This window comes from Hemiscyllium ocellatum, chromosome 24, assembly GCF_020745735.1.
Source record: "Hemiscyllium ocellatum isolate sHemOce1 chromosome 24, sHemOce1.pat.X.cur, whole genome shotgun sequence".
NCBI lineage: Eukaryota > Metazoa > Chordata > Chondrichthyes > Orectolobiformes > Hemiscylliidae > Hemiscyllium > Hemiscyllium ocellatum.
The window spans coordinates 73,853-87,782 of NC_083424.1; the positions used below are offsets into that span (position 1 = coordinate 73,853).

General features: G+C 43.5%; 1 protein-coding gene across 6 annotated transcripts in view; it reads left to right on the forward strand.

The window, feature by feature from the left end:
* Positions 1–13,930, forward strand: part of scarb1 (scavenger receptor class B, member 1) — a 114,259-nt gene that overhangs the window by 41,901 nt on the left and 58,428 nt on the right. For all 6 annotated transcript variants that reach the window (XM_060843891.1, XM_060843892.1, XM_060843888.1 and 3 more), the window contains 3 exons: positions 8,477–8,572; positions 9,068–9,183; positions 12,383–12,549. In XM_060843891.1, the coding sequence (XP_060699874.1) occupies positions 8,477–8,572; positions 9,068–9,183; positions 12,383–12,549 (379 nt within the window). The remainder of the gene's footprint in view (positions 1–8,476; positions 8,573–9,067; positions 9,184–12,382; positions 12,550–13,930) is intronic.

A 13,930-nucleotide genomic window follows, 5' to 3' on the forward strand; every position in this document is an offset into this window, starting at 1 on the left:
ACAAAAGACCCGATCACTGCTGGAAACACATCTTTGTGTGATGTTTCCATTGGGGCCTCAAGATGTCCTTCAGATAATCCGATTTTCAGATAATTGGTATTCGGATAATCGAGGTTCCTCTGTGTATGAATTTGGAAAGAAATGGGCTTATCGGTGATAGGCAGCGTGGTTTTGTGCAGGGAAAGTCATGTCTTACAAACTGAGTAGAATTCTTTTGAAGAGGTGACAGTTGATTGAGGGAAGGGATGTAGATGTTATATACATGGTCTTTAGTACAGTGGTTGATAAGGTTCCCCATGGTAAATTGATGGAGAAAGTGAAGTTGCATGGGTCTAGGGTATTCTAGCTAGATGGTTAGAGAACTGGTTGGACAGCAGGGGACAGTAGTAGAAGGGAGCTTCTCAAACTGAGCGGTGTCCCACAGGGGTCTGTGCTGGGACCACTGTTTGTAATTTGGAGGAAGGTGTTATTAGCAAGTTTGCAGATGACACGAAGACTGGTGGAGTAGCAGAGAGTGAAGAGGACCGTCAGAGAATACAACAGAATATAGATTAGAGACATGGGCAGAAGAAATGGCAGATAGAGTTTAATCCAGACAAATGCAAGATGATGCATTTTTGAAGATGCAATTCAAGAGTGACCTTTACAGTAAATGGCAAAGCCCTGGGGAAAATTGATGTACAGAGAGATCTGGGTGTTCAGGCCCACTGTTCCCTGAAGGTGGCAATGCAGATCAGTAGAGTCGTCAAGAAGGCGTACAGCATGCTTTCCTCAATCGGGCGGGGTATTGAGTACAAGGGTTGGCAGGTCATGTTGCAGTTGTATAAGACTTTGGTTCAGCCACATTTTGGAATCGGCGTATATTTCTGGTCGCCATGTTACCAAAAGGATGTGGATGCTTTGGAGAGGGTGCAGAGAACGGTTAATTCGGTTGTTGCCTGGTATGGGGGTGCTAGCTGTGAGGAGAGGTTGAGTAGATTAGGATTATTTTCATTGGAAAGGAGGAGCTTGAGGGGGGACCTGATTGAGACCTACAAATCGAGAGGTGTGAACAGAGTGCATAGCAAGAAACTCCCCCAGAGTGGAGGATTCAATTACTAGGTGTCATGAGTTCAAAGTGGGAGGGGGGAAACTTTTGGAGAAATGTACATGGAAAGTCCTTCATGTGGTGGGTGCCTGGAATACGTTGCCAACGGAGGTAGTAGGGGCGGGACTGATTAGCGTCATTAAAATGTATCTCGACAGATACATGAATGGGCAGGGAGCAGAGGGATACAGATCCTTGGAAATAGGCGACAGGTTTAGATGGAGGATCTGGATTGGTGCAGGATTGGAGGGCCAAAGGGCCTGTTCCTGTGCTGCGATTTTCTTTCTTCTTTATTCATGCACACTCCACCCTCTGCGTGAAAAATTTGCCCTTCAGGTTTCTTTTATATCTTTCCCCTCTCACCTATGTCCTCTCATTCTGGACTGCCCCGCTCCCCACTCCAGGGACAAGACTTTGTCCATTTATCCTATCCATGCCCTTCATGAATTTACAAATCTCTATAAGATCGCCCCTCAGCCTCCAACGCTCCAGGGAATACAGCCTCCGCCTATTCAGCCGCTCCCTCTAGCTTAACAACCTGGCAACATGCTTGTAAATCTTTTCTGAATGCTTTCAAGTTTCACAACATCCTTCCGATAGGAAGGAGTACAATATTCCAAAAGCGGCCTAACCAATGTCCTGTACAGCCACAACATGACTTCCCAACTCCTGTCCTCAATACTCTGACCAATAAAAGAAAGCATACCAAATGCTGCCTTCACTCCCCTATCTATCTGCGACTCCACTTTCAAGGAGCTATGAACCTGTACTCCAAGGTCTCTTTGTTTAACAACAACACCCTAGGACCTTACCATGAAGTGTATAAGTCCCGCGAAGATTTGCTTTTGCAAAATGCAGCAATTTGCATTTATTTAAATTAAACTCCATCTGCCACTCCTCAGCACGTTGGGCCATCTGATCAAGATCTTGTTGTAATCTGAGGTAACCTCCTTCGCTGTCCACTGCACCTCCAATTTTGGATGTTCACATCCAAATTGTTTATGATTCCCCTTGTCTAGGACCAAAGGGCAAAATCTGAGTCAATTGGGAGGAGGCGGGGGGTTGGGGTGGAGCAGTATACATACTTAAGAACAGTTTGAGGAGGAATTTCTCTCAAGGTGGTCAATCTGGAATTCCGTAATGCAGATGAGGATGACTTCTTTAGTATGTTCAAGGTTGTGAAAGATTGATTTTTTAATCAGTAGTGGAATCAAGGGCTGTGGGGACGTTGCAGAAACGTAGAGTTGAACCTGAGCTGGTGGAGGTCTGAGGGCGTCTCATTATTTTATTCACAATCCATAGTTATTTGGCTCCCTGGAAGCCAATTGCATAGTTGTTGACAGGCAGCCTATGCTTGGCACTAATCTACAGACCAAACAGCTACTTGTTGCCAGCTGAATCTCCATTATTACACACCCATGACTTGGACTCATCTGTCAACAACAGTTCAACTACTATTTGAACTAACAGATGTGTAAACAGATTTGGAAAGAGCATCAGATAAATTGTTTTTAAAAACTGCAATAAGACTTCAGCAATCCGTGGCAGGAGGAGGGGGCACAAAGCATCAATACAGTAGAAGCTCAACATTTTTGTAAAGAAATGAATGCAGAGGAGGTTTCAGCCATGTTGAGTTTCAGGAGAGTAAGGTGAGCATGGATGACCTCTATTCCTAGCATTAAATATTACAGGTAAGACAGTTAAGTTAAGGGCACAAGTTGAAATTCCTTATGTCAATTAAGGAATATGTAAGAATGGAGATGGTGTTGCATTTAACTAATAAGTGAGGTGTTGCAGTAACAAGGGAATAATGCCATGGAAAGGGCTTCAAAAGAGGTTTTGTGGGTAGAGCTGAGGAATCGAAAGGAGGCAGTCACGTTGGGAGTGTTACTGCCCCTCCAAACAGTCAGCAGGTAAGAGAGGATCTGATATGTAGACAAGTCACTGACGTGTGCAAAAACAGTAATAGATTGTTTACAGTAGGGGATTTCAACTTTCCTCAATATTAGTTGGGATAGTCATAGTCTAAAAAGTTTAGTGGGGGTGGGTTTCTTGAAACATATTCAGGCGAGCTTTTTATATCAACATGTAGAAGATCGGCACGGTGACTCAGTGGTTAGCACCGCTGCCTCACAGCGCCAGAGACCCGGGTTCAATTCCCGCCTCAGGCAACTGTCTGTGTGGAGTTTGCACATTCTCCCCGTGTCTGTGTGGGTTTCCTCCGGTGCTCCGGTTTCCTCCCACAGTCCAAAGATGTGCAGGTTAGCTGAATTGGCCATGCTAAATTGCCTGTAGCCTTAGGTGAAGGGGTAAATGTAGGGGAATGGGTCTGGATGGATTGCTCTTCAGAGGGTCTTGTTGGGCCGAAGGGTCTGTTTTCACACTGTGTAAGTAATCTAATCTAATCTAAATAAGGGAAGATGCAAACTCTAGGGATTGAAGCAGGACAGGTATTTGTAATGACAGTGTTTAGTGATAGTGACCAGAACACTATATTTTTAAACAAATAACTTCAGATTCTGGAATCTGAAAGCAAAAATAGCCGAAGAAACTCCGGAGTGGCAGCATCTGTGGACAGAAAACTGAGTCAACCTTTCGGGTCCAGTAACAGTCCTTCAGAACTGGGTTATGGAGCTGAAACATTGACAGTATATTTTAAGCTTGTTACGGAGAGTACAGTTCTGACATTCTCACTTTAGGGTGAAATGTAGGAGCAAGTGAGGACTGCAGATGCTGGAGATTAGAGCGGTGCTGGAAAAGCGCAGTAGCTGAGGCAGCATCTGAGGAGCAGGAAAAGCGACGTTTCGGGCAGAAGCCCTTCATCAGGAATCAAGGGCTACAGCCCAAAACGTCGATTTTCCTGCTCCTCGGATCCTGCCTGACCTGCTGTGCTTTTCCAGCACCGCTCTAAACTGGACTGAAATGTAGGAGCAACAAGCTCAAAGAATCGTAGATGTCCAGGAATATTCAGGATTAGATAAGAAGGAAAAGTGAGACTGGAATGAATCTGTGGAGGTCCCGGGAAAGTGTAGAAAATGGGAGAAGATGACAGAGCGATTTGGGATGCAATGTGAGGCATTAGAAAACATTGTCAAGTAAAATTATCGGTAATCCCAAGACATCCTTAAGTGTTGCAGAGAGGCTGGCAAGTAGCACTGAGTTTAAAGTGGTATGGCACGGACGGGTGGAGGAAACCAGAGCAGTAGGTCAGTATGGTGAGCGATTTGAAAAGCAGGTTGAAGCTAACTCAAGTAAGTCTGATGGGAAGAACAGGCAGGGCCAGGTTAATGAGCACTGTGGGACTGGCAGCCTGAAGTGTGTTTATTATAATACAAGGAGTATAACGGGTAAGGCAGGGTGAGCTTTGAGCCTTAGTTCCTGCCATTACACAGAGCTATGAGGGTGTAGCCATTACAGAAACCTGGTTGACATAAGGTCAGGACTAGCAGCTCAACAGTCTAGCTACATCCTCCGAATTCCAGTAGATTTGTCAAGCATAATTTCTTATGCGGAAAGTCAGGAGGCATGGGATAGTGGGAAATTTGGCCAGTTGGATAGAGAACTGGCGAATCAGTCAAAGTCAGAGTGGTGGTAGATGGTAAATATTCAGCCTGGAGCCCAGTTACAAGTGAAGTTCCACAGGGATCAGTTCTGGGTCCTCTGCTGTTTGTAATTTTTATTAATGACTTGGAAGAGGGGTCAGTAAATTTGCAGACGATACGAAGATTGGTGGATTTGTGGATAGTGAGGAGGGCTGTTGTCAGCTGCAAAGGGACTTAGATATGATGCAGAGCTGGGCTGAGGAGTGGCAGCTGGAATTCAACCCTGTCAAGTGTGAGGTTGTCCATTTTGGAAGGACAAATAAAAATGTGGAATACAGGGTTAATAGTAGGGTTCTTAGTAAGGTGGAGGAGCAGAGGGATCTTGGGGTCTGTGTTCATAGCTCTTTGAAAGTTGCCACTCAGGTGGATAGAGCTTGTAAGAAGGCCTATGGTGTATTAGCTTTCATTAGATTGGATTAGATTAGATTAGATTACTTAGTGTGGAAACGCCCTCCGGCCCAACAAGTCCACACCGACCCGCTGAAGCTCAACCCACCCATACCCTTACGTTTACCTCTTTACCTAACACTACGGGCAATTTAGCATGGTCAATTCACCTGATCTGCACATCTTTGGACTGTGGGAGGAAACCCACGCAGACACAGGGAGAATGTGCAAACTCCACACAGTCAGTCGCCTGAGTCGGGAATTGAACCCGGGTCTCTGGTGCTGTGAGGCAGCAGTGCTAACCGCTGTGCCACCATGCCGCCCACAGAGTGGTGTCCCAGAGGGATTGAATTCAAGAGTCGTGAGATGATGTTGCAGCTGTACAGGACCTTGGTAAGGCCACATTTGGAGTATGTGTGCAGTTCTGGCCACCTCACCTCAGGAAAGATGTGGAAGCTTTGGAGAGGGTGCAGAGGAGATTTACCAGGATGTTGCTTGGAATGGAGAATAGGTCGTACGAGGAAAGGTTGAGAGTGCTAGGCCTTTTCTCATTGGAACGGCGAAGGATGAGGGGTGACTTGGTAGAGGTTTATAAGATGATCAGGGGAATAGATAGAGTAGACGGTCAGACTTTTTCCCCGGGTACAACAGTGTGTTACAAGGGGACATAAATTTAAGGTGAAGGGTGGAAGGTATAGGGGGGATGTCAGGGGTAGGTTCTTTACCCTGAGAGTGGTGGGGGCATGGAATGCGCTGCCTGCGGGAGTGGTAGAGGCAGAATCATTGGTGACCTTTAAGTGGCAATTGGATAGGTACATGGATAGGTGCTTAAGCTAGGACAAATGTTCGGCACAACATCGTGGGCCGAAGGGCCTGTTCTGTGCTGCATTGTTCTGTTTTATGTTCCCTTGTGTAACCAGGGAAAGAATCAGGTCCAGTCTGTGTCGGTGTGTCTGTGTCCTCCATTTGGAAAAGGAGGAATGTAGGTACAGACTTCTGGAAGAGTTACTGCAAGGTTTTTGAGCAAATTTACTTCTGGGATGAGGAGATATTGGAGGTTTTGCTGGGCTTGAAAAAGGTCAAGTACCTAAGTCCAGATGAGTTGTATCACAGGCTATTGTGGGATATGAGGGAGGAAATTTCAGTGGCTCTGATCCAAATTTTTATTTCTTCCCTGGACACGAGGTGCCAGAGGGCTAATATGATATTCTTTTTAACACCGGGTTGGTAGAGAGAAACCAGGGAATGACAAACCCGTGAGTCTTACTCCATTGATACAAATAGTGTTATAGAAAATTCTGAAGGAGAAAATTAATCTCCATTGGAGAGGCAAGATTTGATCAGACGTGGTCGACGTGGCCTTTTCAGAGGGAGGTCATACTTAACACATTTGAATCTTTTGAGGAGGTGACTAGGTGTGTGGGTGAGGATAATGCAGCTGAGGTAATTTCTAAGGATCTCGGCAAGGCTTTTGACCAGGTGCAATGTGCGAGACTGATAAAGAAGGTAAAATCTCTTAGGATCTAGGGTAACAAGGCACGTTGAATCCAAAATTGGCTCAGTGCCAGGAGACAGAGGGTGATGGTAAGGGCTGTTTGTGTGACTGGAACCCAGTGTGCAGTGGCGTACCACAGGGGTCTGTGCTGGGTCCCTTTTATTGTTTGTGATATTTAAAAATAATGCATATGAGAATGGCTGGGGGAGGTCTGATGATAAGTTGGTAGATAATTGGCAAGGTGGTTGGCAATAAGGTTGGTTTACAGGAAGATGTATACAAATTTGGTCAGATCAGTGGCAGAATACTTGCCACCCTATCAGAAGGGTGTGGATGCTTTGGAAAGAGGATAGTAAAAGTTTACCAGGATGCTGCCTGGCATGGAGGAAACTTACTTATGAAGAAAGCTTGGATAGGCTGGGTTTGTTTTCACTGGAATGCAGGAGGTTGAGGGGCGAACTGAGAAGTTTACAGGATTATGAATGGCACGGATAGAGTGGAAAGTGAGGCTTTTTCACAGGGTGGAGGGGTCAATTACTAGAGGACAGCAGGTTCAAGATGCGGGGTGGGAGGTGAGTGGACTTAGTGATGTGCAAGGCAAGGTTTTCACAAACAGTGTGGTGGCGGTTTGGCGGGGGGGGGGGGGGGGGGGGAGGTGGCAGGAGACCTGATCGAGGTGTATAAAATTATGTGGGATATGGACAGGCTGGATAGAAACCTTGCTCGAAAGGTCAATAAGTAGGGGCGTAATTATAAAATAGAAGGTTTAGAAGAGATTAGTGAAAAAGTTTTGTTGTCCAGAGAATGGTGCGAATCTGGAGTCTACTGCCTGAGAAGGTAGCTGAGGTGGGAAAATGAATAATTTTTAAAAAAAAATTACTTGGATGAGCTTTTAAAATGTCATCACATTCAAGTGCTGGTAAGTGAGACTCAGATGTAGAGTAGGTTTTTTTGTCAGTATAGACTAGATGGGCCAAAAGGCTGCTTTTTTATAGAATTTTTGTGAATCCTTTATTTTCAAACTGGTTCTTTTTTCATTTCGGTGCACAATCAAAGATACAGAATAATAAAAAACAGTCTTTACAATGGTGTTATAATCTTGGTGTATACTAGTGACTTTTGGGGAAAAACAATTGAATTTTGTAACTGGATTTCATGTTTTAAGCAAACTTGTTATAACACATAAGAGTGAAGGAAAGTGGCTTAACTTTATATTTTGTGAGCACTTGTCATTTACACCTGAGAATGTCATCAGTACACCTATTGATCTACCTTCCTTTCCAGTCAATCGTTTCTCATACTTTACACGATCCTGACACCAAACTGTAGCGGGTCCCAGCTCTCGGGAATTCACTAAGCTCCTTGGTGTTCTGTTATAATCTGTAGTATATTGGCATCTGGCTAGGCTGCCTTCCAACTCTTTGTAAGCATCTTGTGATTCTAGACATTGCAATCCATGAACCTTATTTGCTTAGTTATTTCGGTTCAGAAAATATTCTTGGTTTGTGAAGGCCCTCTGCTACTGGTCTGCAGTTTCTGGTATTTTCTTTCTATTTTTGTTTTGTATATATTTTAAAAACTTTTGTTCCCGAACCAAAATTATATTAAAATATTTGATTTTTGAAATTTGGCATTCACAATAATAGCTCTTTCAAAATGCCAGCACAGACGAGAGATTGATCTGTCTGATTCTATGATCAACACTGATTCCAGTGGAATACCCCTGAGTTTGTCGAATATAAACCTTTGATATTAGGTTATTGCTGGGGTCAAAGTTGAACCTCTGCATGAATTAGATGAGGTGAGCAGCTGATTTCCATAATATAAGAAGCCTGGAAGGTCAAACTTCAGATCTTTACATTGCATAAGGAAGTTATTGATGCAGATTTTGCCATTTCTTTATAGATGAACAACTCGAATACTGGGTTATTCACAGTTTACACAGGAGTTGATAATATTACGAAAGTTCATCTTATAGACAATTGGAACGGTGTTAAAGAGGTGCGTGAATTAGGAATTGCTACTTGTTGAGGCCAAGCTTGCATCATTGATTACTCATGTCTTTTCGATCCACTTTGTCACATTTAACCTTTGATAGTACTTTCCAAAGGCAGCGTCTGCTGACACCCACAACTGCTCATGATCCCAGACCCAGCAGCTCATCAGGCAGCTTGTGAGTGATATCACATTTAAAGTTAACACTATGCATGTGCATAAAGGAAAGGCACATTGGAAATGGGTTTCACGGGTGAGGAGAGTCCAATTTAATGAGCAGGAGGGAGTGGTGCAAGGGCAGCGGAGGAGGGAAGGATGGGCAAAGGGGAGGGGTACAAGGGAGAAAGAGAAGTAAAGGTGGGGGACGAGAGTGAGGCAGGGGTCCTGGGAGGCTCTGCTGTCTTCTGGCCACATTTCCCTACCCCAAATCTGTTCAAATGCATGTGCACCAGTATCAGCAAATGCAGCCTTGATTTTTTTTCCCTTTTCTTTCCAATCCAGGTTAACTACTGGCATTCCCAGCAGTGTAACCTGATAAATGGGACAGCGGGTGAAATGTGGCCTCCATTTATCACTCCTTCAGACACGTTAACCTTTTACAGCCCAGACTCCTGCAGGTAGGAAACAATCACTCTCTGTTCTAATAGGTTACACCAAAAAATTATGGAAGTCTCTTAGAAGGCTTAATAGGTTAAAAGCAATGCAATTCAATAGAATGCTTTTGTTTGCAGAATTGTTGAGTGGAAATCCTGAGAAACAGAGTCCTGTGGCGTAGTGGTAATATCACTGGACAAGCAATCCAGGGCTCCAGTTAATGTTTTGGAGAAACAGGTTCAAATTTCATCATGGCTAACCAGTGAAATGGAATTCAATAAGAATCTGAAATCATAGCTAACCTAATGGTGACCACGTAACCATTATCAATTGTTGTGAAAACCCATCATGTCCTTTAGGAAAGGAAATGTGCTCTCTTCTGAGTCTGGTCTACGTGACTCCAGACCCACACAAACATGGTTTCAAGCCAACCAATTCATGGGGACCAGTACTGAGTGACAAATGTTGGCCTTTCCACCGATGTCCACATCTCATACAAGAATTCTTTAAGGTCCAGTAAATTAGCTGCATCTCTGCTGTACTGTTACCTCTGACTACTTGATAATTAATATAGCCATTAAAACCTAGGTTCAAAGGGCCGAATAGCCTATTTCTGCTCCTAGTTTCTATGTTCCTATCGCTTGGGAAAGTTTGCGGGAGAGAATTGTGGAAAGTTTGCTGGATTTTTAGAGGCCACTTAGCCCGCTACATCTGTTGGTCAAATACAATCCATCCATACTAACCCCATTTCCCAGTCATTGGTCCATCGCAGGTTACAGTACCTGAAAGGCATGTCCAGGCACCTTTTATTTTTTTAATGAGTTGAAGGTTTCTTCATCTGCTACCTTTTTTGTTTTTTGTGTATTGGACTGAGCAAAAAGTGGGAAAAAAAGATTTTTAGAAGAAGTATGATTGAAGGAATGACTGCACCTTCTAGAAATGGGCGCTCATTGTAAGTGCTGTTTATCTTGTATGGGATGTGGTTTGTTCAAGCAGCTGAAGGTTTAGTTGTCGATGAGTTTGTTACGTTCAGTATTAACTGTATTTAAAAAACACAACTTTCTTCAGTTAACCCCTTTGCCTGAAGATGGAATGTCTTGAGGTAGTCTTAATTGTCTATAATGTTTGTCAAGAGGCAGCAGTTTATCGAGTTACCTTTAGCTTTTGTGTTTGTTGCTTTAATGACTTCTTCCCAGGGATGGTTAATTAGCATATTGCTTCTAATTGCTTTGAGTTTCTCTGGAAACTTCGTTTATTCCAGAAAGGTTTATTAATGATTCTTTTCAATCCCTGAACAGTTATTACAGTTTTGAAGTTTAAAATATCACAGTTGTTAAAGTTACGGTTCCACAATGTACTGGCTGTTCACATAACAGAATCTATTTTTTTTTCTAAATTGCGATTTTTCATAACAAGGAAGCAAGTATGAAGTATTGACGCGTAACTCTACTCAACATTGACACCTTTAACCTTCAATTCACCCCCCTCGCTCGCGCTCTCATTGTTGAGTGTGATGCAGGAGTATGTGGTGCAGAGGAAAAGATTGGGTAGGCAGTTCAATGATTGTGGTTGGCAAGGTACATGTTTGCCAGAACTTGCTGCTCCTTGATTCTCCTCTGGAGACTTTCTCTTGCTTGCAGAAAGTACTTAATGCCTGGTTCTCATTTATAAAGTGTAACAACACAAGCTGAAGGAGCAACACTTCATTTCCTGTTTAGGCACTTTGCAGCCTCTGGATCTCCAATATTGAGTTCCACACCTTCAGAGTGTGATCTCTTGAATCCAATTTTCTTCTGTGTCCCCTACCTCCCTCAGCCCTGTCTTACTGGTTTTGCTCTCAGGTGAGTGCATCCATTTTCTCCTTTTTTGCAGATAACATTTATAAAGAACAAAGACAACTTACAGCCGTGGAAAAGGCCCTTCGGCCCTCTGAGCCTGAGCCAATCCAAATCCACTGTCTAGCCCTATCGTCCAATTCTAAGCATAGATGGCACAGTGGTTAGCACTGCTACCTCACAGCGCCAGACACCCAGGTTCAATTTCCGCCTCAGGCAACTGTCTGTGTGGAGTTTGCACGTTCTCCCTGTGTCTGCGTGGGTTTCCTCCGGGTGCTTCGCTTTCCTTTCACAGTCCAAAGATGTGCAGGTTAGGTGAATTGGCCATGTTAAATTGTTCGTAGTGTTAGGTGAAGATGGGTTACTTTTCAGAAGGTCGGTGTGGACTTGTTGGGCTGAAGGGCCTGTTTCCACACTGTAAGTAATCTAATCTAATGTAACCTGTATCCCTCTGCTCCCCACCTACTCGTGCATCTGTCCAGAAGCATCTTAAATGAATCTACTCTGCCTGTTTCTACTACTTCTGCTGGCAACGTGTTCCAGGCACCCCTCACCCTCTAAAATATTTGCCGTGTATATCCCCCTTAAACTTTTCACCCCTCACCTTGAATGCATGACCTTTTGTTATTGAATCCCTCACCCTGGGAAAAAGCTTATCTCAATCCATCCTGTCTATCCCTTTCATGATTTTGCAGATCTCAATCTGGTCCCCCCTCAATCTCCTTTTTTTCTAATTAAAAACAATCCTAACTAACTCAACCTCTCTTCATAACTCTCTTCACATCTCTCTCTCTATTATCACAGCCTGTGCACCCTCACCATTATGATTCTCCTCCCATTTTGCCAGCAGTATTTTTAAAAATACTGTTTTTCCAGTTTCTTTCATTTCCAATGAAGAATCGCAATGGACTCAGACGTTTACTCTGTTTCTCTCTCCACAGATTACTTTCAGACTTGTGGAGTTTCGCCAGCTATTTCTGCTTTCGAATCCTCCAGAAATTTGTGGTTTCAAAATCTGACCTTTTTCCCAATTTAATACCGAGAAATAAAAAGATATGATCTGAACAGAGTGATGGGTGATTTTAGCCTGAGGGTCACCACACCTTGGGCAATGGTCACCTTCATGGTGACCTCCACTGATCGAGGAATTGAATCCGAACTGTTGGCATCTCTCTCTGCATCAGAAACCAGTTATATAATGCAAGCAAACCAATCGAAATTTGGAAAATATCACTAGTGAAGACTTAATAGGTTGAATGGGCTATTTGTGTTGGATCTTTCTACAGACCTGACCTTTCGTTCTGTTCAGAGTTTATTCAGAGCCATTGGAGTACAGAAAGAAATTCATTAAAATTATTAATATATATCTTTATTTTTAATTAAACAGAACATTGGAACTAGTGTTTCAGAAATCTGGTTGGACTTTAGATATACCTTCTTACCACTATGTTGCCCCAAAGACCATGTTTGCAAATGGGACTGTGTATCCTCCCAACGAAGGCTTCTGTCCATGCAGAGAGTCTGGAGTTCTGAATGTCAGTACGTGCAGACACAGTGAGTATCTGAACTCCTTTTATACTCAATCCTTTCAAGTCTAATAGTCCATATCTCAGTCTTCTCTACAATATTCGCCTTTTTCCTGAGTGAAAACAGATGAGAAATGTTCGTTTAGCACCTCTCCGACCTCCACGGGGTCCACGCTCAACTTCCCACTTTTGTCTTTGACTGGCCCTATTCCTACCTTTTGTCATCCGTTTATTCCTCACATACCTATACAAAGCTTTAGGGTTCTCCTTTATTCTACTTGTTAAAGAATGCTCATGTCCTCTCTTTGCTTCTCTTAACACTCTCTCTTTAAATCCTTCCGAGCTGATCTGTAACTCTCCATCGCCTTATCTGAACCATCTTGTCTCAACGTCACATTAGCCTCCCTCTTTTGCTTAATGAGATACAATTTCTTTTGTAAACAAAGGTTCCATTACCTTATCACTTCCTCCCTGTCTGACAGGGACATACCTATCAAAGATATGCAATATCTGTTCCTTAATCCAGCTCCACATTTCGATTTTCCCCATTCTGTGCCTCCAAAATCTTGTCTAATTGCATTATAATTGCCCTTCCCCATAGATAACTCTTGCCCTGTGGCATGTACATGTCCCTTTCCATCGCTAAACTAAATGTAACTGAATTATGGTCACTCTCTCCAAAGTGCTCACCTACCACTAAATCAAACACCTGGCCTGATTCATTACCAAGCACCAGATCCAGTGTGGCCTCCCCTCTTGTCAGCCCTTTGACATACTGTGTCAGGAAACCCTCCTGTACACGTTGGACAAAAACTGATCCATCCGACGTACTGGAGTTATAGCATTTCTGGTCAATGTTGGGGAAGTTAAAGTCCCCCATAATGACCACCCTGTTCCTTTCACTCCTACCCTGAATCATTTTGCCAATCCTCTCCTCCACATCCCTGGAACTTTGTGGAGGCCTATTTTTTAAAAAAGCTCCCACCAGTGTGACCTCTCCTCTCCTGTTTCTAACCTCAGTAGACAAGTCCTCGTCAAAAGTTCTTTCAGCCACCATTATACTGTCCTTGATAAACAAAGCCACACCTCCCCCTCTTTTACCACCTTCCTTGATCTTAATGAAAGATCTAAACCCTAGAACCTGCAGCATCCATTCCTGAGCACAAATGGGGACTGCAGATGTTGGAAATCGAAGTCTAGATTAGAGAAGGGCTTTTGCCCGAAACATTGATTTTCCTGCTCCTCAAATGCTGCCTGACCTGCTATGCTTTTCCAGCACCACTCTAAGCTAGACATCCATTCCTGACCCTGTTTTATCCATGTAAGGCCACAACATCGAAGTCCCACAACATAAGGTTTCGCATTTTTAAACATAAATAAAGCACATTGTACATTTAAAAAATTAAAGC